The sequence below is a fragment of the Dermacentor albipictus genome, chromosome 2 (assembly GCF_038994185.2).
Source record: "Dermacentor albipictus isolate Rhodes 1998 colony chromosome 2, USDA_Dalb.pri_finalv2, whole genome shotgun sequence".
Taxonomy (NCBI): domain Eukaryota; kingdom Metazoa; phylum Arthropoda; class Arachnida; order Ixodida; family Ixodidae; genus Dermacentor; species Dermacentor albipictus.
The window spans coordinates 108,769,833-108,792,592 of NC_091822.1; the positions used below are offsets into that span (position 1 = coordinate 108,769,833).

Sequence of the window (22,760 nt, forward strand, 5' to 3'; positions counted from 1 at the left end):
GTACTCTTTTTTTAGTGTGCTTGAAACATATTAAACCATGGAGCAAAAACAAAATTTTCTAATGGCATGACAGCAATGTGATGTGTTAAAAAGCAAGCATATATGCTGCATTTCATGCATGTTTATTGCACGGCGTTACTGTTGAAAAATCGCCAGAGCATGTGTAAGGCCAAGCACCTAGTTAAATGCTTCAGTTTCTCTTAACACTGTACCTATGAAATCATGAGTGTTATCTAGGCATACAAATATTTTAAGAATAAAACACCCGATGTTCAACTTAAAATTTCCATTTATTTATTTAACTTGTTCGTAATGGGCTGAACGATCGCCATTTTTTTCTAAACTGTTCATTTGTGAAGCGCGAATAAAGTGCCAGCTTTTAGAGTGACAGTATTTATGTATGTCTATAATTACGCGTTGAACACGCGTGTTTTCATTGCAGTAGAAAAGCCCGCGCATGCATAATGACGCGATGCAGGTGAGCTGGAGATATAAAAGCCGCGTTGAACAGGATTCTGTATTTAACTGCTGCTTTCAATGGCTGTGACATCACCAAGTTTATTTTTTTTATTTTTTGCTCTCTGATCACAATTGTTTGCGTCATAAAGAGCAGCTGCACTGCAATACTCGACTGTCATACGAAGAAGCCAACTCAAAAACACTTTCATTTTCTTCTTGCGACATGTAGGAAATTGCTGATCTCCGTTTCGCTGCACATGGACTAGAAAAAGGCTCATCTGCATTTTGCAATCTACGCTCATAAATACGCGTTTCGTATTCGTACCTCAGGCGAGCTATGATCAAGCGCGTACAAGAGAAACAAAAGGTGTTCGCACACGCGCCACGCAGTTGCGAGCGTCTTTTACTTTTGCATTATTTTTTTTATTCCTACGTTCAAAGGGTGGAGGAGGGGGTGTATTCCTGCTTCCAGAGTGAGTGACAGGCTCTGTAATGACGTGCGTGCGTGCGTCGTTTCAATGCCAGAGGCGGCGGCACGCGGCATGCACCTCACACGCTAGCGCTGTCGACGGCGGCGGCGCGTCGGAGGCCGGTTTCGAAACTACGTCAGAGCCCGCGCGAGGCTCTCGCCCGCTACGTGTTGGAGGCCGACCGGTCGATGTCGCAGTAGACCCAGTAGACCTCCTAGGAACAGCTGCAGCTGTTGTTGTTATGGGACTCGCGGCGAAGCCGCTGCACGGCCTCATCGCGTAACAACAACCAACGGGGCGAGTTGTGGTAAGTGTGCTAGCTGTCTTTTGAGAGACGCTTAATTTCATCGCGTATTCGATGTCTTAAAACGCGAGAACTGCCGTTCGGACGGAAGCAACCGAAGGAAAGTGCAAGATCGATGGAGTGCCCTGTGTAATGATGCGTGCACGAACGTGGTGCGATACCGAAATGCGACGGTTGCGGAGGGTTTCAAATGTTCGATGAGGCTGTGTTCAACGGCATTTGCCGCTTCGTCAGCAGCTGTGAACGCTTTTAGGTCATCATATAGGTAAAACCTTCGTTGGAAGATATTTGTCTTTGCTTGGAAGATGCGTACACAGTTTTTGTTGTGGTTGCTTTTGGGCGCGTCACTACGTGACGTCCTGCTTGGAAGGGACATTTTATGAGGCGGCACGGAATGGCTCTCGTCGAGGCACTTCCGCAGCGAGTCGGAAATGGCATATTGAGCGGCACATCGGCCGGCCGTAGCGAGACGACCCGATATCCCGTGCACAGATCCGTTGGTGCGATGTCCGTTGGAGCGTGGTGCGAGCGTGAACAATAGATTTTCGTCGCTTTCCGCGCCGGCCGGTCGGAGCAGGTCGGCGTGGGATATCCTGCGCGCTCGAGTGGGCTCTGTGCATAGCTTTGAACTCGTCGCGCGCGCCTGAAGACGCGAGAGAAGCCGACAAGAAAAACACACCAGCACGTACGGTACCACTCGCGCACGCTCGGCGCCTCGCTTCGTACATTTATAGAAGGCTCCAAATAGGGGCCTCTCAAAAGGAAGACGGTGAGCAGTTGATGCATCTTGGCTCGCGCTTCTTTGGGGCCAAACGAGTGCTGCGTTTGCATGCTCGATCGGATGGAGCACTGACGTGATTGACTTAATTTCTGCACGACGCTATATGGACTGCGACAAAGCGTCCGCTTTGTATACCACCGAATGCATTCTATGGCGACCGAGTTCATACTGCCGTTGACCCTCTACGCGCCCCTTAAGCGCGGTAAGCGCTTATCAGCTGCACTGCATGCTGCATGTCCATTCCCGCGCCTCACTTCGCGCACACTGCAGCTCGTTGTCCCCGCATAATGCCGTGGTCGATCGACTTTTTTTTTATGTGCTAGCTCGCCGAGCGGGGCTCTTCTTTCCCCGAAGAGATTAGGCGCACGCCACGCGATAAACGTTGATAAAAATCGTGCCCCGCTCAAATGTTGGTTTTCCAGTCGGCGTGTGCGCGCGGACTGGATGGGGGTTTAAAATTGGCTCGGCCATACGGCGAGAGCATGTGATGACCCACTTCCGCGTTGCTCTCTTCTTCGCGAACGGTGCTCGCGCGATCAGGTGTGTGTGCGTGCACACAGCTGCTAGAAGCGCTTGCTGCTCCCCCGCACCACGCGCGCCTCGATGACGCGTGGTGGCTCGGCTTTCGCAATCGCTGAGGAGGGAGACGCCAGCCTTTTCTGTCTAGCGCGCCGCGCTACTTTGAGACATACGAGCAGCAAGGCACGAGGGGGCTCTCCCCGGCGCGCGCGACTCCTGAAGCTGCTGGATCGTCGCCAGCATGCTCGCACGCACGCCTCCTCCTTGCCGCTCGGACAACAGATGGGATAATCCGGTTCTCCCGCCGTGGTTGAGGTGCTCGCCCGCGAAACACATGCTTTTTTTCTCATTCTCGCCGCGACTGCTCGATCCTTCTCAGCCGCCTGGTTTTTAGGTCGTTCCCCGGCAATTATATACACAAATTGTGAGGCCAGTGCTACTGATTGTGGGCCTGCTTTTCGTAATAGCGCGTGTGTTCGATCGGACCATTAAGCAGTTGATTGCTCGGTCGTGACGTCCAAATAGTTCATTTCCATTTAATCTTTCCATTCACAGATGGCTATCATCTGCAGTGAACACGTGTGTGTGGCTCATTTGTGGCTATACACTAAGTGTGCCTAGAAGCGTTGTATAATATATCATACCTGCCAGCTATCGCGAATTTTACAGCGAAGCTGTCTATGGCTCAGATCCGGGGTTTCGTGGCATCTGTGTGCAGAAAGTATGATCATGATCCTGGTGATAGTGCAGAAAGGGTCCAAGCTAGCCCAATGGTACATAACCCTGTGGGCACGGGGACCCGGAACGCGCCCTTGAACTGCCCTTGTGACACCTGGGACTTAAAGAGGTCCCAGGCACGAGTAAGAAAATATGTTTTTGAAAAAATATTTTGGACAACTTTTTCAACAAGGTCTGTTAAAAAATTCTTGGTGCCAACCAAGCGAACGCGCTCATATGTCATTGCTCACATGTTCGTCGTCGTCTTCCACAGCTAGCTCTGTTGCCACTCATCATTCCAGCTTAAAATTTCACTTCTCTTCTCTTGCCATAATGGGGAGGATGCATGTGTTTACGGGGTTATTAGCTAGTCATTGTTTTACATGATGGGCACATCTTATAACGGAGGTGATACGCGAATGTGTGTACATACTTATATTTTACCGATGACCACAAATTAGGACAATAAATATGTTTGTACCTTTGTTCAAAATTCTGCATTGTGCGCTAAACAGCTTTGCTGGTCGTCCACCTTCACAGAGTGGAATGGCTCGTGAATTTCCTTCTCACGCTTTCGCCATGGCTTCCTCCTCCGCTTTCCTCCTTGCACTTGTTTCAATTTTTTGTAACGCTTACAAATTTGGGCACATTCTACGATTTTGCTAATGTTGCATTAAGCTGTATGGAAACTAAATTTGTTCATGAAAACGTTTTGAAGCTTTTGAAAGCGACATAAAGCCCTAATATGGCAAGAAATGGAAGTGATATCAGCGCCATCCTCTTGTGGAAGCAAAAAGCGCCATATAAACCGGAGAGTATTTGCTTCAAGTGAGCCTATTCAGTAAAGTTTATTGTTGCTGAAAAAGCTGTGTTAAAAAAAAAGTATGTTGCTTGTCAGTACTGTTTGCTTTACATTTGCTGCTGCTTGTCAGCTTTGCCTAAAGGTCAGTGGTTATTTAAAAACTGTGTATCTCGCAAGGAGTGTATGTATGCTCACTGCCCAGGGTGAAATAAAAAAAAAGAATGCTTGCTATAACCGCCTCTTTGTCTTGTTAGCTGGATTTTTACGAATTTGGAGACATCTACAATTTATTAGAAATGCAGAGAGGTCAGCCTGAGCTAGCACACTCTAACCTAATACTCTGGTCAGGAGAAAAAGGAAAAGGGACAAAAAAGAGGGATGAAAGATGATGAGGACACGAAGAAGGGATGCCTGTATACACTAATACAGTGGTTTCTTTAAAGCCTCGATTCAAGTCTGGTGATCTTCAAATAATCCAGAGCAGCCCTTGCAGCTATTCTTGCTACTGTGTGGTAGACATCACAGAAAAAATGGTACTTTCAGACAATGTTTGCCTGTCACTGTCTGCTAGCACAGAATCCAGTGCGTTCTGCTGAGATGCATAGAGAGGGTAGTCGGAGAACAGATGTTGGAGAGTCTCAGGCACTTGGCAGCATTCACAGCTAAGGCTGTTCACATGGCCATTCCAGTGAAGCATGCTTGCTTGGCATCACTTGGCTTCAGCCAGGGGGCGAAATGTCCTGCCTGAGTCTGCTTCTGCAGGTGCCTGTGCCGATCGTCTGATTAAGCCCAGTAATATGAATATTGAAGTTCACAGGATGACAGGTAGGTTACAGATATGTGCTGTGTAGATAACTGACAGGTGTACAATGTGACCCTGGGCTGTTTTACAGTTTGATACTGCAGTAGAAGTGTTCTCTTAAAGTTACATCAGTGGTGCACCAAGATACAGTTGAAGAAACCAGAGATGCAGCCAGCACCGGAATGTCATTAGTTATACTGCTATGTTGGAATCTCTGTTTGCACGTGGCACATAGACTTTTACTGGAAGAATTAAAATGCAATGTTGTTGCTACTGTCAACAGAATGAAAGAATGACATACCCAAATATGAAGTGCAACCAGCAGCAATTTTCATTACATTTAGAAGCAACACTTTTGTGTTTTTCACCTTATATTTGAAATCATGGTGTTCTTGTCTCCTGTTCAAGTAGCATTAACAGCACGTTTTCTAGTCTGTAATTGAGCATTTATTTACAAAAGGAGGCACATGAGAAAAGAGTAGGCAACAGTTCAAGTACAGTGCATGAGGAGGGGAAATTGATTACATCGCAGTTAACTTTGTTATGAAAAATAACATGTCATCCTAGCACTTAGCCTCAGTAGAAGCTTTGCTCATACAAATTGTGTGTACTGTGTGATATGCGAAAAAAAGCTTTGCTTACACCTGTGTGCAGTGCTTAAAGTCGGGGGGGGGGGGGGTGGTGGAGGCAGCCTCCCATCCATATCTTAAGGCTCAGGCCCCTCTTAGCAGGTCAACTGTAGCACTGCGGCACCCATTCGACAAGCCATGGAGGTGATTTTATTACCAGTAGTGTGTCTTGTGTGGAGCAATTATAGCTTTCCAATTTTTCAATGAATGATTTAACCACGATCAATTGGTTGATGCGGCATGAGCAAAATCAGGAAAGCAAGTGTTGTTGTACTGCTGCATGCACTTCCCCCAGACCTCTCTCAGAGTGAAGGTCAGTCCTCAGCCAAAACATAAGTAAAATCCTGGCATTATTCCTACGTGCTTCTATTCATTGACCTGTTTCACTGCCGAATCCTGTGATTCAACGCTTCATGCATGCGAGTGTGTGCACACTGTACTGGTCACCGCTCTACAAGTGCCCCTCCTCCACTGAAGGGTGACTTTAAGCCCTGCCTGTATGAAACGGTGATTGTGTGAACCACTGCTGAGAGTGCTTAATTTGCTGCATGGTAGCTTTTTATATGGGTTGTCCTATACAAGAAACCAGAGCTGGCAATCCACATTCATGTTACATCATCATTGCCAAGAGGTACAACAGCAATTATTGGCAGTTCTCTGTAGGTCCAAGCAACTACTTATATCAGGCACTTGCTCAGAAGTTTGTCCCACACAACAGAGTAGTGATAGAAAATGTCTAATGAATTTTTACGAAAGCCTCATACATGCATGTTTAAACTATGGTGCCACAGTATATAAATCTGCTGCACCAAGTGCCCTAAACATGCTGGATCCTGTTCACTATCTAGGCATCTGCCTGACTACAGGCACTTTCAAAACTAGTCTTATTGAAAGTCATTATGAATAATTGAATGAGTGGTCACTCCCCCTTCGCAGTGCGCAATCACCTTCACATATTTCCTGAAAATATATTTGAACCCTGAACATTTTTGCTACACAACTGTAAATGACATGACCAATGCCAGTCCCTCGTAATCGACTCGCAGTGAGCGAGGAAGCTCAGTGAAAAAAATTGGTGTCCCTCTTCTAGACCTGAGCCCGGGTCGCGTTAAACCTTGCCGGACGTACAAGAAAGTTGTATCCATCCATCCATCCATCCTCTTCTAGAACACCACCTAATGCTTCCAGCGAAGCTGCTACCATCATAGCCATGGAAGCTCGTTTAAAATTTGACACATCGTTTATTATTGTCACAAAACATGCTCCAGAGGCACATATTCGAATGCACTTTCTCGAACTTCAGGCAAAGTACTCGTGCCCGGAGTGTTACACTGATGCATCAGGGTCACATGCCGGCGTGTCTTATGCAGCACTTGGAGGACCACCCTTCTCTTACTCATGTGTTCTGCACAATAAAACTAGTATCTTTGAGATATGAAAAGGCATTATATACACTTGACTCTTTAGGTGTCATAAGATCCTTGACCCTTCAATGTCACTGATGCACCCGTGCATTCTTCACTCTCTACCGAGGACCATAGTAAGAGTGCGTTTGCCGTTATTCTTGTTCTCTATTCCTTTCTGAATAACCGAACATAAACTGGTGTGTTTGTTTCATGATATCAGAGAAGAAAAAAATGACGCTGAAAGCGTTAAGTTCATTTCACAAAACTAAAGATTTTGTACTAAATTACCTTTATCCATTCCTGTGTATAATGTCTAACTGCATGTCACAATATGGGGGCTGACGAAACTGCCACGTCAATAGCAACAAAAGCCTGTGACACCTGAATGGCTCTCCCTGCTGTCGACTTGAAGCGTTTCCTATGGAAAAACTTTAGGAAGTATTGGCAACACAATGTGGCAGGACGTTGACTGTCCTCCACATACTGCTGGAATGTCATGGATTGGAAAGGTTTTAATACATATATGGCATATCTTGCGCACTTTACAGCAAATATCTTTAGGCTACTATACAGCCATTTGTCGTTGATTGCACCGTCCAATGTACGATACTATTTCCTGGCGCTTTTTGGCCGTCGTGGGCCTTGGCACCATAAGACACCATATATCGCCATCATGTCAGGCTTTCTTTTTTTCCAGGACTATGCAGAATTTTTGTTAATTGCCTGTGACAAATAGCACAACTTTAATCTTTGATGTATTGCTTGAAGAGGCAGGCATTACTCGCACAGTATCTTGGAGTGCACAATTGACTCATTAACAAAATTTTATTAGTGAAGTATAATGAACTAATTATTTTATGGTTCACATTACAGTTTGCTCATTTTAGCCATTAAGCTTGCAAGGCAATATCAGTTGGAACAAATTTTGAGGATGGCACCGGCATCAAACATACTATGCTGTATGTTGATGATTTATGGGCTTTTAACGTCAAGCAACACTTGGGAAATGTGAAGTGCTCTATTGTAGTGATATATTGTAGTGCTGCATATTACTTTTGATCTTGGTAAATGCAAAGGTTTGGCTTTGTTGGTATGACATTCTCGTAGGTTGTTACAGCAAGATCACAGGGACAAAGGACACAACACAAGTCCTCCCTCTCTGTGGCTTTGTGCTACAAAAGTAATTCTGACCAGTTGGGGTTGTTTAATGTGAACTTAACTCAAAGTAGCGGACTGTTTATACATTCCGCTCAATCAGATTTTGATTGACATGACTGCGAATCAAACATGCTGCCTTTTTCTCCACACCAAAATGTCATGGCCGCGTAACGGCTGTGGCGAGTAAATGCTGTGTGTCAGAATGTGATATACTGTGTTGTGCATGTTCTCGTTTGCTTGTTTCTTCCTTGGACCTTAACCCAGGCATGCACATAGCGGTAATGCTTTCAAATGCAGGAGCTCCCAAAGCAGGCAGTGGCGGCACCTCTTTCAAGCAACTACGCATGAGGAGAGGCACCTTGGACTGCCACGATGACGTCGTCAACGCTGGTTGAGACGGTGTCGCTGAACTACGAAGACTTCAGCGAAAACTTCCTCACGTGCAGCACGTGCCTGTGTACGTACGATGGCCAGGAGCGCAGCCCCAAGCTGCTCTCCTGCTCCCACACAGTGTGCCGCAGCTGCCTCGAGCGCCTTGCTGCAGCCGCTCGATCCCAGGTGTGAACCTGTCTGCCTACTTAACCGACACAGCGCATACTTTGTCATTAAGTAAACGAGCCACGCAATCCTTAATTCACATAACAGAAACAGGAGTACTACAAATATACAGTTATATTTCTTCAAGTGTACTCCTATAGAGCTCTCTATTTGCGTTTGTGAGATAAATAAAGTAACTTAAATGGCATGTGTTGCTTTGGGACATTAAACTCCATAATTCGATTCGGTTTGGTTATGTGTCTCGCAGCACGAGGGCACGCTGAGGTGCCCCATCTGCCGTGAGGCTGTGCCTCTGCCAGAGCCTGGGGTTGGGGCGCTGCCCCCCAGCTTCCTTGTCAACCAGCTGCTGGACCTCGTGGCCAGCCGGCGGCGTGAGGTTGTGCCCAAGTGCGCCCTCCACCCTGCGGGGCCAGAGTTGCTCTTCTGCGAGGCGTGTGACCAAGTGTTCTGCTCCACATGCCTCGGTCCTGCCCATGCCGACTCCAGCCACACTGTCGTGCCCTTCTCCATTGCTGTCAAGCGCATGTCCGAGATACTGCTGTACAAAGTGAGCTGCTGTGGATTCCTGTTTGGTCTGGGTGGCCTGTAGCCATTTTAAGCATGAAACAGTACAAACCAGATGGGCATGTTGTAAAAGCACATAAATTATGAACACAGAAAGCACTTCCTGAAAGCAAAGCTTTCTTGCCCCCCTCCCCCTTCCCCGTTCGTGCTTTGGTGCAAGTATAAGTTTTTTTGACAAATAGGTTACTTATATAGCTCTGGATATTGAATAAACAATGTAGTTCCAGTGAGCGCACCTCTGTTCAGCAATATCAAACAACACATCATAATGTAAAACCTGTAATGTAATGTTGTTGCCTCATCGGTTTGTCCAAAGCACATTGACCTCTTAATGGGATAGCAGGTGATAGCGAACCTCTCCTTTGATTTTCTTGTTGTACAGTATTCAGGCTACAGCATTCTTGAGCAGCTGGGTATGTGTTATTGGATGCTCCAGCTTATCTAGCATGGAAGTTTAACCAACAATGTAGTGCTGGTTAGCGCATTTCTATTTTGCATAATAAAGAAATAATAATAAATCACTACATAAAACCCGTGCATATAATATGGCTCATAGATATAGCTAAAGTACACAGACCTCTTTTTGGAATACAGTAGCACATGATATCCAATGACTTATTTTTTATCTTCCTATAATTATTTATGCGGGTTAGTCTATTCTTAGGCTACTATGCAAAAACATCCACTTTTACCATGATAGGGGGCTTGATAAGCCAGAAACAGTGCAAAAGATGGGTGGCAATACTGCCTTGAACTTCTGCACCAGCTCGTTATGACGTCGTGGATTTTGACAGTGTTTCCTTTGGCATAGCTAATTTTTTGTCGGTAAAGATGGACTACATTGTATATATTCTAGAGGAGCCAAAGACTGAATTTGGCAAGTTTCGTAAACTTCTACTGCACCATAATGGCTCCAGTTCGAAAAAAAAAATTAATACTGTGAAACTCGTGACGTCCAACTAACATACTAGAGGTGTGGTTTTGGCATGAAATTCAAGAAATGAATGCATTGCTTTCATTTTATCTTCTAGTAATCAACCTCTTACTGCGAAATTAATGAAAATTAAGTTTTGAAAGAACATTTTATCAGGCCAAGCTTGTTAAGTGTTTCTCTTTAGTATGCCTCTAATTCTTAGTGACATGTCTGCGGTCTTCACAGTGGTCCCTTGTATTGTTGGTTGTGATTTGGGCCAACAACATGCATTTCAACTGCTTGTAGTATCAGTCAATTGTTTTGCCTCCTGAGTGCATTTTCCGATGCTTGCAGTCTCAATTGTGCCTGAGCAAACTGGATGCAGCTGCGGAGGCAGTGAGTGCCGAGATCACAAGGCTTGATGCTGCTGCGGAAGAAGTAACAGACCAAATTGAGGCCTCCTTTCGGGAAATTCAGGACCTTCTGGAGCAACGGCGGAAGTCACTGCTGGCCACATTGCAGGTCATTATTTATTGCTCACTACTTCTTTATATATCTACGCTGAGTCACTCTGCTGCTCTGTGCTGAATGCAGCGAATTTAGTGACACGGAGCATTATAATACGGTCATGGTGATGCTGTACTTTGGAGCACAACGCATTACTTGATGTCCCATGAAGAGGATGATTTATACATGATTGTGTGCAACATTTCGTGTTTCCAGAAGGCGATCAGCTCATTCAAATAGAAATGTTGTGTCTTCTGCTTGTGTCTTCACACAGGCACTGTACAGGTGGTGTAATTGTCAACCTCGACTGCCAGGCTAAACCCGCCCATTGCACCCCTGCTGTATTGCGTAGGGTATAGGGAACCATTGCTGACCAGGAGGCGTTACGACAGTTTGAGTGTGCAACTAACATATGCATCCACTATCCAGTGGGGATGCTGCAAAAATGACTGAATGTTTGGAAAGATATGCACCTATATTAACGCTTGCTAATGCCCGATGCAACCAGCCAAGCTCTGTCCATGGCCATGCTGGTTGGGAGAAGCGCATGCACTAGTATGACACTAGACGCGTGTGCCTCAAGATGAAATCACAGCATGTCCTCAACTGTTCCCTCTACCTGGGGAGTAGCACGGTTTGCACTGGAAAGTAGCTCTGGCACACTAGCCCTGCCCACCATGTTGCCACTTGGGCACCGGTTCTTGGAGATTGACGTTGGCAAATGGCCACCACCGCGCATGAGCTGGGGGATGAGGCGTGGGAAGGCACCTCAATACCCCCAACACCCACTCCACAATTCAGGGTACAGTGGTTCATTGTGAAGCACCGATACTCCATAGCAGCTATACCATATACTATTGCGGCTACTGTCGTGCTACGCTTTACTATGTCTTGATGGACTGCACAAATTTGTGACACGGCAGCACTCAGCACGACAGCTTGCTGCACTTTCTTTTGTGGCATGACACTCCTTGACAGGGATGGTTCACAACACTTGGAAGTACAGTCGAACCTAATGAAGTCACATCCGGCATGAAGATACCTTTGCTATATCCAGTATTCATTATAAACATGCATTCGTTGTATGCTGGATATAGGTGCGAAATGTTTTAAATTTACTTCATATACTCAATAATACATTATTTCTGTGTTGAGATTTGGCTGTATTAGACGTATGGTGGACTGAAAGAAAATGGGTTGTAAAGCCTTATTTTGAGGCAGCATTTTCAGCCACTTGTTGGATGTTGGATGAAAAGAAATGGGTATGGGCAGGACATGTAATGAGGAGGGAAGATAACCGATGGTCATTAAAGGTTACGGACTAGATTCCAAGGGAAGGGAAGCGTAGCAGGGGGCGGCAGAAAGTTAGGTGGGCGGATGAGATTAAGAAGTTTGCAGGGACGGCATGGCCACAATTAGTACATGACCGGGGTCGTTGGAGAAATATGGGAGAGGCCTTTGCCCTGCAGTGGGCGTAACCAGGCTGATGATGATGATGATGTTGGATGATGATATGAGCAAAACAGCAGTGTGGGTTGTGTGTGGCCTGTGTGGCTTATGTTGTCAGTCCATGCCAAACTTAAATAATTTGAAATCGAAGGGTACAATTGATGTCTCACTTTTTTCTTTTAACTGTCACTCAAATGCAGGCACTCTGGGACCGCAAGAAAGAGGCCCTTGAAGAGCAGCTGAATCAAATCCAAAATGAGAGGTCTCAGCTTGAGCAGGAGTGCTGCACCCCCGAGAGTCAGCTTGATGTCCGAAACCTCACAAAAAAGATTGCCGACTTGGATATCAAGATGGGTTCTCTAGATCACTTGGCTGAACCACGCGAGAACTGCTACCTCCATTTTGACTGTGCCTACAACTCTGCTCTTGATGACATTGCACAGGCTCTCAAGCTCTTTGGCAAGCTCGAGACAAGCCACACATTTCCACCCCTGTGTACAATTAACGTCAAGGACTGTCCGGCATATGTCAGGGCCTGTGCTTTGCTTCGTACCTACGACTGTGACGGTCGGCCTCAGACGGTGGGTGGGGATCCTGTGACTGTGGCACTAGTGGCATGTAATGAAGATCAGAAACCACTTGATGTTCAAGTTATAGACCGTGGCACTGGTGAATATGCTGTGACGTTTCAAGTTCCCCGTGTTGCGCGATACCGCCTTGCTGTCTCAGTGCTAGGCCGACCCTTACAGGGCAGTCCTTTCGAGTTTGCCGCCACTGACAACATCGACCCCGACATGGTGTTTGGCCGACGTGGAAACGGCGCTGACGGATTCCATCAGCCTGTGGCCGTGGTGTGTGGACCAGAGGGCCTGCTCTATGTGCTGGACACAGGAAACTGCAGAATTAAGGTCCTCACACCGGAACTTCGGTTTCTCCGTCACATGACAGGAGTTGGCGTTGAAGAACGCGGTGGCACAGGACTTGCCATCTCCCCATCTGCAGGAACTCTGGTGACATGCAACTGGAGGACCCGCCTGATTACTGAGTTCACTGCTGATGGGACCATCGTTCGGACCTTCACACATGCCGACCTGCAGGAACCCACAGCCCTTGCAGTCAACTCTAAGGGGGATGTGTTTGTCGTGGATAGCGGGAAACGCTGCGTCTTTATTTTTAAGCAAGACGGCACGCTTGTCAGGAAGGTGGAAGGAAAAGTGCTGGCGCTGCCGACCAACTTCAACCCAAGTGCTGTAGCGGTGAGTCCGGATGACAGCGTTCTAGTGGCGGACTCAACAATACATGTGCTAGACATGCACGGCAGCTGGCTCTCAAAAATGTTTGTCGAGGGCAAGGGGAAAGGAAGATTTGGGGGCATCTGTGTCGATGCACAAGGCATTGTGCTGGCTGCTCGCCCTGATCGCAGCAAGAACAACGTCCTGCTGTTTGACCGGGTCGGCGGGCAGCTCACCTACACGATTGAAAGCAGGGGTAGCCGGCTGGGTCGGCCTCTTGGAATCGCCGCACTCCCAGATGGTCACGCTGTTGTGGTAGACCTTGGGAACGACTGTATAAAGAAGTATCGATACAAGTGATGTGGCCAGCTGTCCTGCCAGAGCCGTTTTGTGGGTCTGCATTACCTAGTATTTCTAGGCATCACTTGCTAGTCACCACAGAGGCACATGCGTCTGTGGCCATCTTTTCCAAGCTCCGCGTTGCAGCGCAGAGAGATCAAACACCTCCTGAGCCATTAATGCTGCTGTAGTTTGCCATAACACTGCACTGGTAGAATAGTGAACCAACATGCTTTTCAGTTATGAATGCATTGGGTGCCTTCACGTCATGATCTATTCGACATACGTTTTATTAAAGGGCCCTGATAATGTAAAACGGGCATAGCATACACAGTTTTGTATGGCAGTGCCGAGTGACTTCACCTGTGGAGAGTAACTTCACCTGTGGAGCTGATATAGTAGCAATATGCCTCTGATCAAACACACAGCCTTGATGTGCAAGAAGTGCTCTTCACAAAAGTACTCCATGCAACTAAGCTTCAATCGTAATTTTTCGCAAGTTTTTAAATTTTGCATTCATAAACGAATCCTTTTTTTTTATAAATTTGGGAACAAGTGTTTGCAGTGCGCAATTAAAGGTGTAGTAAACTCGGGCAATCAATATGTGCTTCAAATCTTGGTACACCAAATTTTCTTCGCTGCGAGACGTTTTGTGCCACGTTTGAGCTTTTGATGCATTGTCCAATATTCACGGTTGGCCACAACTATCTGCAGTTATAATTACTGCTTTTCCTTTTTTTCTCCCATGTGAGCCATACTGCTACATATCCAACACATTTTGTAGTGCTTTCACGATTATGTACACATCCTTCATTTAAAAAGGCACTTCATTAAAAAAAAAAAAAAAGATGCAGTCACACTGGTTAGTGTTTCACGTAAGAGCTATTGCTAGGCTGACCTACAGTATTGGCTTATAGGGAGATATGTGAGATATATGAGATATGAGATATAGGGATATATGAGATATAGGGAGATATGAGATATAGGGAGATAAGAAGTATTTGGGGCTTTTTGCTTGACATAAAAATAGTCGGTGCCTGGAATCGTGTTGTATAGAGTAAATGATGGTAGTGTCCTGTCACCGCCATCCTAGAATGCTTGAAAATGTGTCAGAGAGACACTAAGGAAAAAATTATTAGTAAATTACCCATCTGCAATACCAAGAAAACCACCCTTTGCATGAGAGGAGGGTTTGCACTACAGTGAGGTGCGAAAACAATGTAAGGACACCATTCCTTCCTCCGTTTGCACCCCCATACCAAAAGTTCTGTGTTTAAATCTTTCTTATTGCACACCCATGAACAAGGGCTGTTTTATATGAATTTGATGTGGACACTATGTATTTATCACAGCATCAAAAGCAGAGTGAATAGTGAGTGAGCATGATGACCGGTAGCACAGTCACCCTATCAGATTCTTCCATTCTCCTTTGCTTGCGCGTGGTATCCACACAGAAAGACGTAAATGTGCAAGAATGGTTGTAGGCGTGGAAGGAATGACACCACCCTCTCCTTTTGCTTTCACATCTCGACTGGGCACTGCGCAACATTTGGACGATGAGGATATTTGCCACTCGCTTGCATGTCAAAAAGGTGACAATAGGTATATGCATAGTTTATGTTAAATACAGTCCGACATATCTGCAGTGGCACAACAGCTCAGATATGTGAAAATGCCCTTGAAATCTGTAACGTTACAACGTACCAGTGCTACCAGTGCTGGGGTTTCAGTGAAATTTAAAAAATGCCAGTAATAAACTTCTCGTTGCAAAGTTGACTAAAACACAGCTTTTTAAAGAATTTATCAATTTAAACTAATTTCGTGTTTCTCTTTAGATTCCCTTTAAGAGAAAATACTTTCTAAGCCCTGCATTTTTGGAGTGGTCCATATCGCTTGTTTTGAAAGGTGTCTGGCACCGTGCAACCTTTCTTTTGGCACCACTTAGGTCACACTTGGCAAGCTACTTTATAAGTGGCATGACCTAAAGCCCCTGCTGTGCTCACTGTCATGACAACATTAAAGTTTTGAAGGAGAGAAGATAAGTTTTGAAGTATAACAATTAATTATGTTCCGTGTGACAAGTGTGTAGAGTGTAATATTGCACAGCTATTGGTAAAAATTAAACCCAGAAACACAACATAAAAGAAGGGAGTTTACATGTTATTTGCTTTTGTTAGCATAGAATGAAGAGGTCCTTTTAACATTGAACCAGTAAACAAAGTGAATGGATTACCTGAATTATGTATAATTATCAGGGCTGCTTTCATTGTAATTGCAGTGATGCATGCACTTAGTTATAGCTTTATTGTGCCATTCTTGAATATATGGAATATATTTTGCAGCACAGTCTATCTGAAGCACTGGTAGAGAAGTCAAATGCCTACCCCCTATGTTACATGCAGACTTACTGGCATAGTCATGCTTTTGTGAGTTTATTTTGCGGACTGCAGAACACAGAACAACGGTTCTGTCGACATAGAGTTGCTAGTCTTTTCTTGGAACTGAGTGCAAGCTCCACACCTAACTCCTTCACTGTCACATAATTGCATGCTCGTACGAGACTCTTGCAGCTGTTCATAGTGCGTGCCTTGTATTGCGTGACGTCAGTAGTGAAACGCACAGGTGGTTCCCCACAGGTGTTCTTGAAGCATGTCATCTGCTCCTTGTTTTTGTGCAAGACATTTTGCAGAGGCCATATGCACGTGTCCAGTGTATTTAAAAAAAAAGAGAGAGAAAAAGAAGAGGAGGAAGAAAAGAAACTGCTGGTACAAAACAGCTTTGCAGTCGCACAGATGAGACAGGACATTGAACACGAGTAGAATGAATGCGTTTCTTTTCTACTTTTTTTCATCCTTTTGCCATAATCTGTGGTTTACACTTAGAAGAAATGTGTTATTAGAATTCGAGCCCTAATTACAGCTAAAATTAAATACGAAAGCCTGAGGACTAAACTTTTTTATTTTCTCCTTTTCCCTTAGAGAAAGCTTTTTTCTTGCCCCTTCTTAATCAAATACATGCAGTGTGCATAAATGCTTTCACTAAGCAACTGCTGAACCAGTTAAAATAACATTTGTGAAATAATAAAGAAAAAAGTCAAATTCTAGCAACTTTCACGAGTACAAGCTGTAACAAAAGTCGAGGTTTACACCTCTGTAACTCGAAACAAAAGCTGACATCAAAATTCTACAAACCACAATTGATGAAGTATTTAAAGAGGACAAAATCAACAAGCTAATTTGCAGTTCATGTTAAATGCTGACTTAATTGTACAGAAGTCTTGCATGCCCACCTTAAAGGCCAACTGCAACAAAATGTTGGGCTGCATAAAAAGCCTATTTTCAGATAGCGTAGGTAGAGAGCAGCTTCTGGGCAAAATTTTAAGTTTGAAATGCGAGTGGGTACCCCGAGAAAGGCTCACAGATATTGAAGCTGTTAATACCAAAACTGAAAAATAAAGAATGCCATCATTACCACTTGGCTGAAAATGACTCGTGACTCGAACTGTGGGGCTCCTCACCGTGACCTCCTAGACGGGGCATTGCCTGCGGCTCCTTATGGTGCACTGAAAAATCTTGGAGGCGACGTACTGGCACTTACGTCATATCTTCTAGCCACCAGGTGCCGTGTGTTGTCTGCTTAGGAGCCATGTAAAGGCTGCTAATTACCAGCCTTGCAGCTATGCTGAAATTGCTTCAGTAGTGCATAGTACTAATTTAGTTCCACCAATTTATAGCCAACGTGAAATTTCGTTGTAGTTGTCCTTTAAATTGTATGACTAGCACATTCTATATATGATTTTGACACTTGCTTTGTTGCAGCGTTAGCATTATAAGCCTGAAGTTTCTGTTTGTCTTATTTTTGTCATCTTTACAATTAAAAAAAAAAAGAACTTAAATCAGAATCTTTTCCAAACAGCCACTAGTGTTTGGCTTTTTTCCCTTTAGATATGTAACAAATTTCGTGCTAATTTGTTCTATGGTTGCCTAATGACTGCATTTCTGCATATATGTGAAAAGGAAGGATGTTTTAATGTTTGACACTTAACCTAATGCACCCTATATACAATTCTTGCCCACAAGAATGGCCGCGAGCTAAAGCTAATTTCGCACTAGTACTCGCCCTTAATGGTGTGTATTGCATTTTGTCTATTTCATAACCGTTAAATTTGCCTTGCTTGGCATTCAGTAGTATATACAACATATTTTACCTCACGTTCTGGAATTTGTCAGTGTGCTGTATCAATGTTGTAGCAGTTGACACGTGTGGCACACATTCAGCATTACTGCTGGCAAACCCTGATAAGCAATGTTGTATTTCGGCCATAGACGTCAGGAACATGCAATAGTTCGCTATTGCCAATTCTCACTCTTAAGCTGTGCTGCATGATTTTGCAATGCAGTTCACTATCGTTAGGAAAATTTGCACATCCTAGCCTTTTTGGATTTTTTGCTCTTGCCTCATAAGTGGGAAAGACCCTTTCAAGTTCCTTGTTTTGTTTCTCCTTTGTTAATGTTCTCTTTCCTTGTACGTGAATCACTGGCTTCCTGGATTACAGAGTCCGCTGTCGATGTTATCTCTTGGCGGTGACACATTGCTGCAGTTCTCGAGTGGGATAATATTCATTACACCCAGTGCGATAGTGGCAGGCTGTCAATTATTACCAGTGAATGGGGCAGAAATGTTGTGAGTGTCCCTCAGTGGTGTGTAATAACAGCTGAATGCCATAAATTTTTGGTTGGGGTTTTTTCATAACTACAATGCTATTGTACACTCTTGAGCTGTTCTCAAGAGTGACAGTGAAGGTGCGGCTATACATTCAAGGTGCATCGCCGTACTTTGAATGTCACTTGCAACTGTAGAAAGTGGCTGGATAAGAAAGATCAGGCTGCTTTTAAAGTATTTTGTAGTATGAGTGGGAGTGGCAAGACATTACACAGATAATATGGCTAAAGCTTGATGTGATGACCAAGTCTTCAGTGCCTTGTCCTAAGTGGGCGTGCTTACGCAACATGCAAGTGCCCCAATAACCGGCAGATTCAGTCTCTTTTTGAAGTTTTCAGACAAATTTGATGAATGTTGCCTTTTTTTAAAAACATAATGCGGGCATGTCCTCTTGTGTACACGCGTGTTGCTTTCAACCTTGCTTGTAGGCAGTCTTGGTGCCTTGCTTTTTGCATATCCTTTCTAGTCATTTGCAAAAGAGTTGTGTATGATTCATTCCAGGTAATTTATTTTGGAAATTCCTTCAGTATAAGTGTGTGGTATACCACAGAAATGTTAACTCGGACTGCAACAGAAGCTGCAATGCGCAGAAATGAATGCCTATAATGTAGTTACGTGAGCCATCAGCAACCACGAATATTAGTGTGAACCTTAAAACAAAATTCAACACTTGCAAGTGAATCACAATTTTGCAGGATTTACCATTTATGCGACTAATGGCTGGTTCCCAGAAGCGTTCAGGAGTGGGCAAGAAAGGAACTCTTGCAGTCAGCTAGTTGTTTGTTGACAAAAGAGCACCCAGGGCCGGTATAATGTAGCAATTTCTTCTGCTTGATTTTGCGCTATTCTTATCACCCATCATGCGAAGCTCACTGATGACGTTAATGACTGAGGGGGGGAAGGGGGGAAGAGCTTGAGAAAGAACAGCATTGGAATACAATCGTTACATTATCCCGGCCTTGAATTCTCTCGTGCCTGCTTCTTGAACACGCACGACTGGACTGTCAGTGTCCAGTGATGCAGGGGCGGGCAGTTTTTTTTCATGTTTTTGCTGTGTGCATGGAGATGCTATCACAAGTACCAATCTCAGGAATCTCTTGTACCTTGCACTTTCCTTTGTTTTTGTATTGAGAGTCTGTATTTTCTCTGCACCAGACAACTACAACCTGACTGGATGTGTGTGAAACTTTATTGTTCAGAGCCGTTGCCACTCTCTTTCCTTGAGGGATAATGTATTTTTTAAAACTGAACAGATGCACCCTGCAGAAGCAAACAAGGCAGCTTTGTTCACAACAGTGCCGTAAGACAGTGCAAGGCTGCTTACAAAATTTAAAACAGCAGGCCCCTTCTCCTCAAAAGAGAACAGGCTTGATGTAATGCATAATTTGTAGGCACAAGCTTGACTTGAGTCATCAGTATGCAGGAAATTGACGTTTGTGGCTTTCATGGCTCTGAAACCTTGCACAAACAGTTGTACGCACTGATCTTAGGCTAATTTCAAAACGCCATAACACTAACAAGTGCATAACCTCTAGTTGGACTTACCTAGAGCATAAAGTGGTTCTGAAAATCTTGCTGGAGGCACAAGGCTGTGTTTCTTATTTTTCTATAAGCCGTATAGTGCCAATTCCGGAGTTCTTGTTGCATCACTGCAGTAAGGGCTGGCAGGGGTGTGCAGCTTGAACGAGCAGGCACTTGGTTTTGCCTCTGCAGGCTCCAAACCATTTCGTGTTGAATGTGTTAGTCACAAAGTCCTTTCGTGAATTAAGGCTGTACTCTCACGTGTGCACATTACTAACTACTTCCATCTCGCAGGGGCAACTTTTGCTTTTTGCAGTATTTGGAAGAACTTGCCTGACAAGCTGCCTTTTAATTTTCACCAAAGATATTTTGCAGTTTTCATTTAAGGTGAACAACAAGTGTCCGCTGAAAAAGTGTGCACATTTCCCAACTGTTTTTATTTCTTTACAAAATACTCAACTTGTTTTAGCGTCACATTTTACATAATGTTTGTTGGCATTCTTATGTGTAAGCACTGTTCACCAATATCTGCATGTTCAAATTGTGTACAGCGCTGTGCATCATGATAAAGTAGTGTGGCTTTCCTTTGAATAACTCTGTGGATCTAGTACTGGCGTAGCTTCCTGCTCATAATTACTGGTTCCTGCTGTTTCTGATGCTCTTTGGAGGCCACAGCATTTTTTGCCACATTGTTTCCACCAACTCATCCACGTCTGTCAAAACGCTCGAAATTCAGAAAATGTTTAAACGAATTAATGCTAAAGGCAGACATTGGATCAGTTTAGGATGTTAGGTCAACCTTATAGGAGCCTTGCAACGCTTGTTTGAAACCAAGAGATGACGTGGCTTTGAACAAACTGCAGAGAAAATCGCAAACCAAGGAACCACACAATTCTGTAGTTGATGTCACTTGCTATGAAGGGGTCTTTTGTGAAAGTATCCTAAGCTATGCCAGTGATCTTGCAGGCCATGCTCTGTGTGGCACTACAGCCTACTTTTGAGTCACAGGCAGAGGGTGCCACTAAGCTGAAATGAAGCGTCTTAAGTCCATAGTAGCATAGGTGATTTGCAAGCAGGGGCAAGTGCAGTCATATTGGCCAAGCTGCGTTTTCTCGCATGTTAAAGTGAAACATTGTTAATTCACAATTCAATACAGTTGCTTCTTATTGATGACTGGCTGAAATTTACCATTTATAAGCAGCACGTATTGCAGCGTGGGTGTCGCATATTTTTTACAATGGCATCGCCAGGCCTGGCCAACATCACTGTTGTGTTTTCACTTGCAGAAGCTCGTTTGTCAGCAACAGTGACACTTTGGGTACCTTGGAATGCCCTCTTGTATAGCATTAACTCGATTTAATGCTTGCCTTTTGTGTTTCTTTAAGCACCGACTATGTAGAACATACTTATAACGTGGTGTTGACATGCCAGTTTCAGAGTGAATCAGGTGTAGCCCATTCTGCTTAGAATTAAAAAGCTCACATGTACAGTGTGAAATGGTGATTTCAACTTCAGGCAATGCTACATTGAAAATACGTTGGAATTGTTTTCCACACGGTTATCACTTGAGAGCTCACAAAGGAGTGTTTACTGCAAGCTCACTCATTATGCATTACAAAAGCTGGCACCAACTGCACATGTATTCTTCCCGCTGTACATTTGTGGTTTTACTTCTCATAACGCCATTTCAAAAAGTGTATCACCTTTTGGAAGAAGAAAAAAAAAAAGTGAAGGCACACATTTATGCTCGTACGATCTGTGTTATGCGTCTTTCAAGTCGGCAAGTAGTGCACTTGAGACACTCAACAAATGCATGCTCTATTTTACAAAAAAAAAATATTTGTGGCATCTTTCCCCTGTTCTATGCAGTGCATGAAGATGTATGGAATCGTTTTCATTGCTGTTTTGTGCACAGTGTGTTGAAGTGCACTTTGAAAAGGGCAAGTTGCTAAAGTCCACTATACATTTTGTGGTTTGCTTTTTTTTTATCTTTCTATGCTTCGGTCATACCAATCTTGCCATTTTATAACTGACACAGTTGGGAGACTGCTGTTGTTATTCCAGTTTGCCATTGTTTCTTTTTTTATTTGGTCGCAAAGGCATAGCCAATTCTAGAATGTTTCAAATGTGCCACTTTTGTTTGGAACATTACCTGTATGTGTATCTGCTGTTCAATCGCAGCAGCGAGGGCATCCCTTGTTATTAGCCTATTTAGCTTTTTGCTTTGACAAGGCGTAATGTGGTTGATGGAATACCCTAAAGGAAACCTGGTGCATGTCACTTGCTTGAATATATTGGCTTGCAGGACCAGGCATGTAGCACTTCTTGTTTTTTGTTTGTTTTCTTTACTGGTGTATGTGGCAGGCTGGAGAAGCTCCCAAGACAGGCTGGCAAAAGCAGATTTATTCGTAGCTAGCGTAAATAAAAAAAGCGGCTTACTAAAAATTACTAGCCCATCTAACAGCATGCCATGTGGCACCATTATGCAGATGCCTTCAAATTATAATGCTGCTAGATGTGCATCTGGGAATAAATCAGCATTGCTTTGACTATGGATGAAAAATAGCGATTGCATTACGCAGCATTTCAGCTTGTCTGAAAGTTCTTGTATTCTATCACATTGTGTGGGTGATGTCATGTAATGAATGGTGGCACAGTAGAAAGCCATAGGAAAGAGAATGTGCATAGAACTGTAGCTTTCTCATGGAGAAAGAGAGAAACAAAATTGTTTCTGCCTGTGTATTTTGAGATCTCCAGACTTGTCAAACACAGTAGTAATTTATACGGGAAGGGATCGATGTGTGTCACCTGGCAGTAGCATCGTCAAAGCTGGCTTTGAACATGTTTTTTTTTTTCTTTGAATGAATGATGTGTGTGCAGTGAATAAAGATCCTCGCAAAGCATACTC

General features: G+C 44.2%; 1 protein-coding gene across 4 annotated transcripts; it reads left to right on the top strand.

Moving 5' to 3' along the window:
- Positions 1-952: 952 nt before the first annotated feature.
- LOC135900782 (tripartite motif-containing protein 2-like) lies at positions 953-22,757 on the top strand. Of its 4 annotated transcripts, none has more exons than XM_065430351.1 (5): positions 953-1,236; positions 8,324-8,605; positions 8,853-9,152; positions 10,437-10,604; positions 12,239-22,757. In XM_065430351.1, the coding sequence occupies exons 2-5, from the start codon at positions 8,420-8,422 to the stop codon at positions 13,628-13,630; spliced, it is 2,046 nt and encodes a 681-aa protein (XP_065286423.1). In that variant the 5' UTR covers positions 953-1,236; positions 8,324-8,419; the 3' UTR covers positions 13,631-22,757. The 4 variants fall into 4 exon arrangements, with proteins under 4 accessions (XP_065286423.1, XP_065286422.1, XP_065286425.1 ...); XM_065430350.1 differs by having other exon boundaries at positions 954-1,236; positions 8,345-8,605; XM_065430353.1 differs by lacking the exon at positions 953-1,236 and adding an exon at positions 1,333-2,002 and having other exon boundaries at positions 8,345-8,605.
- Positions 22,758-22,760: the final 3 nt, after the last annotated feature.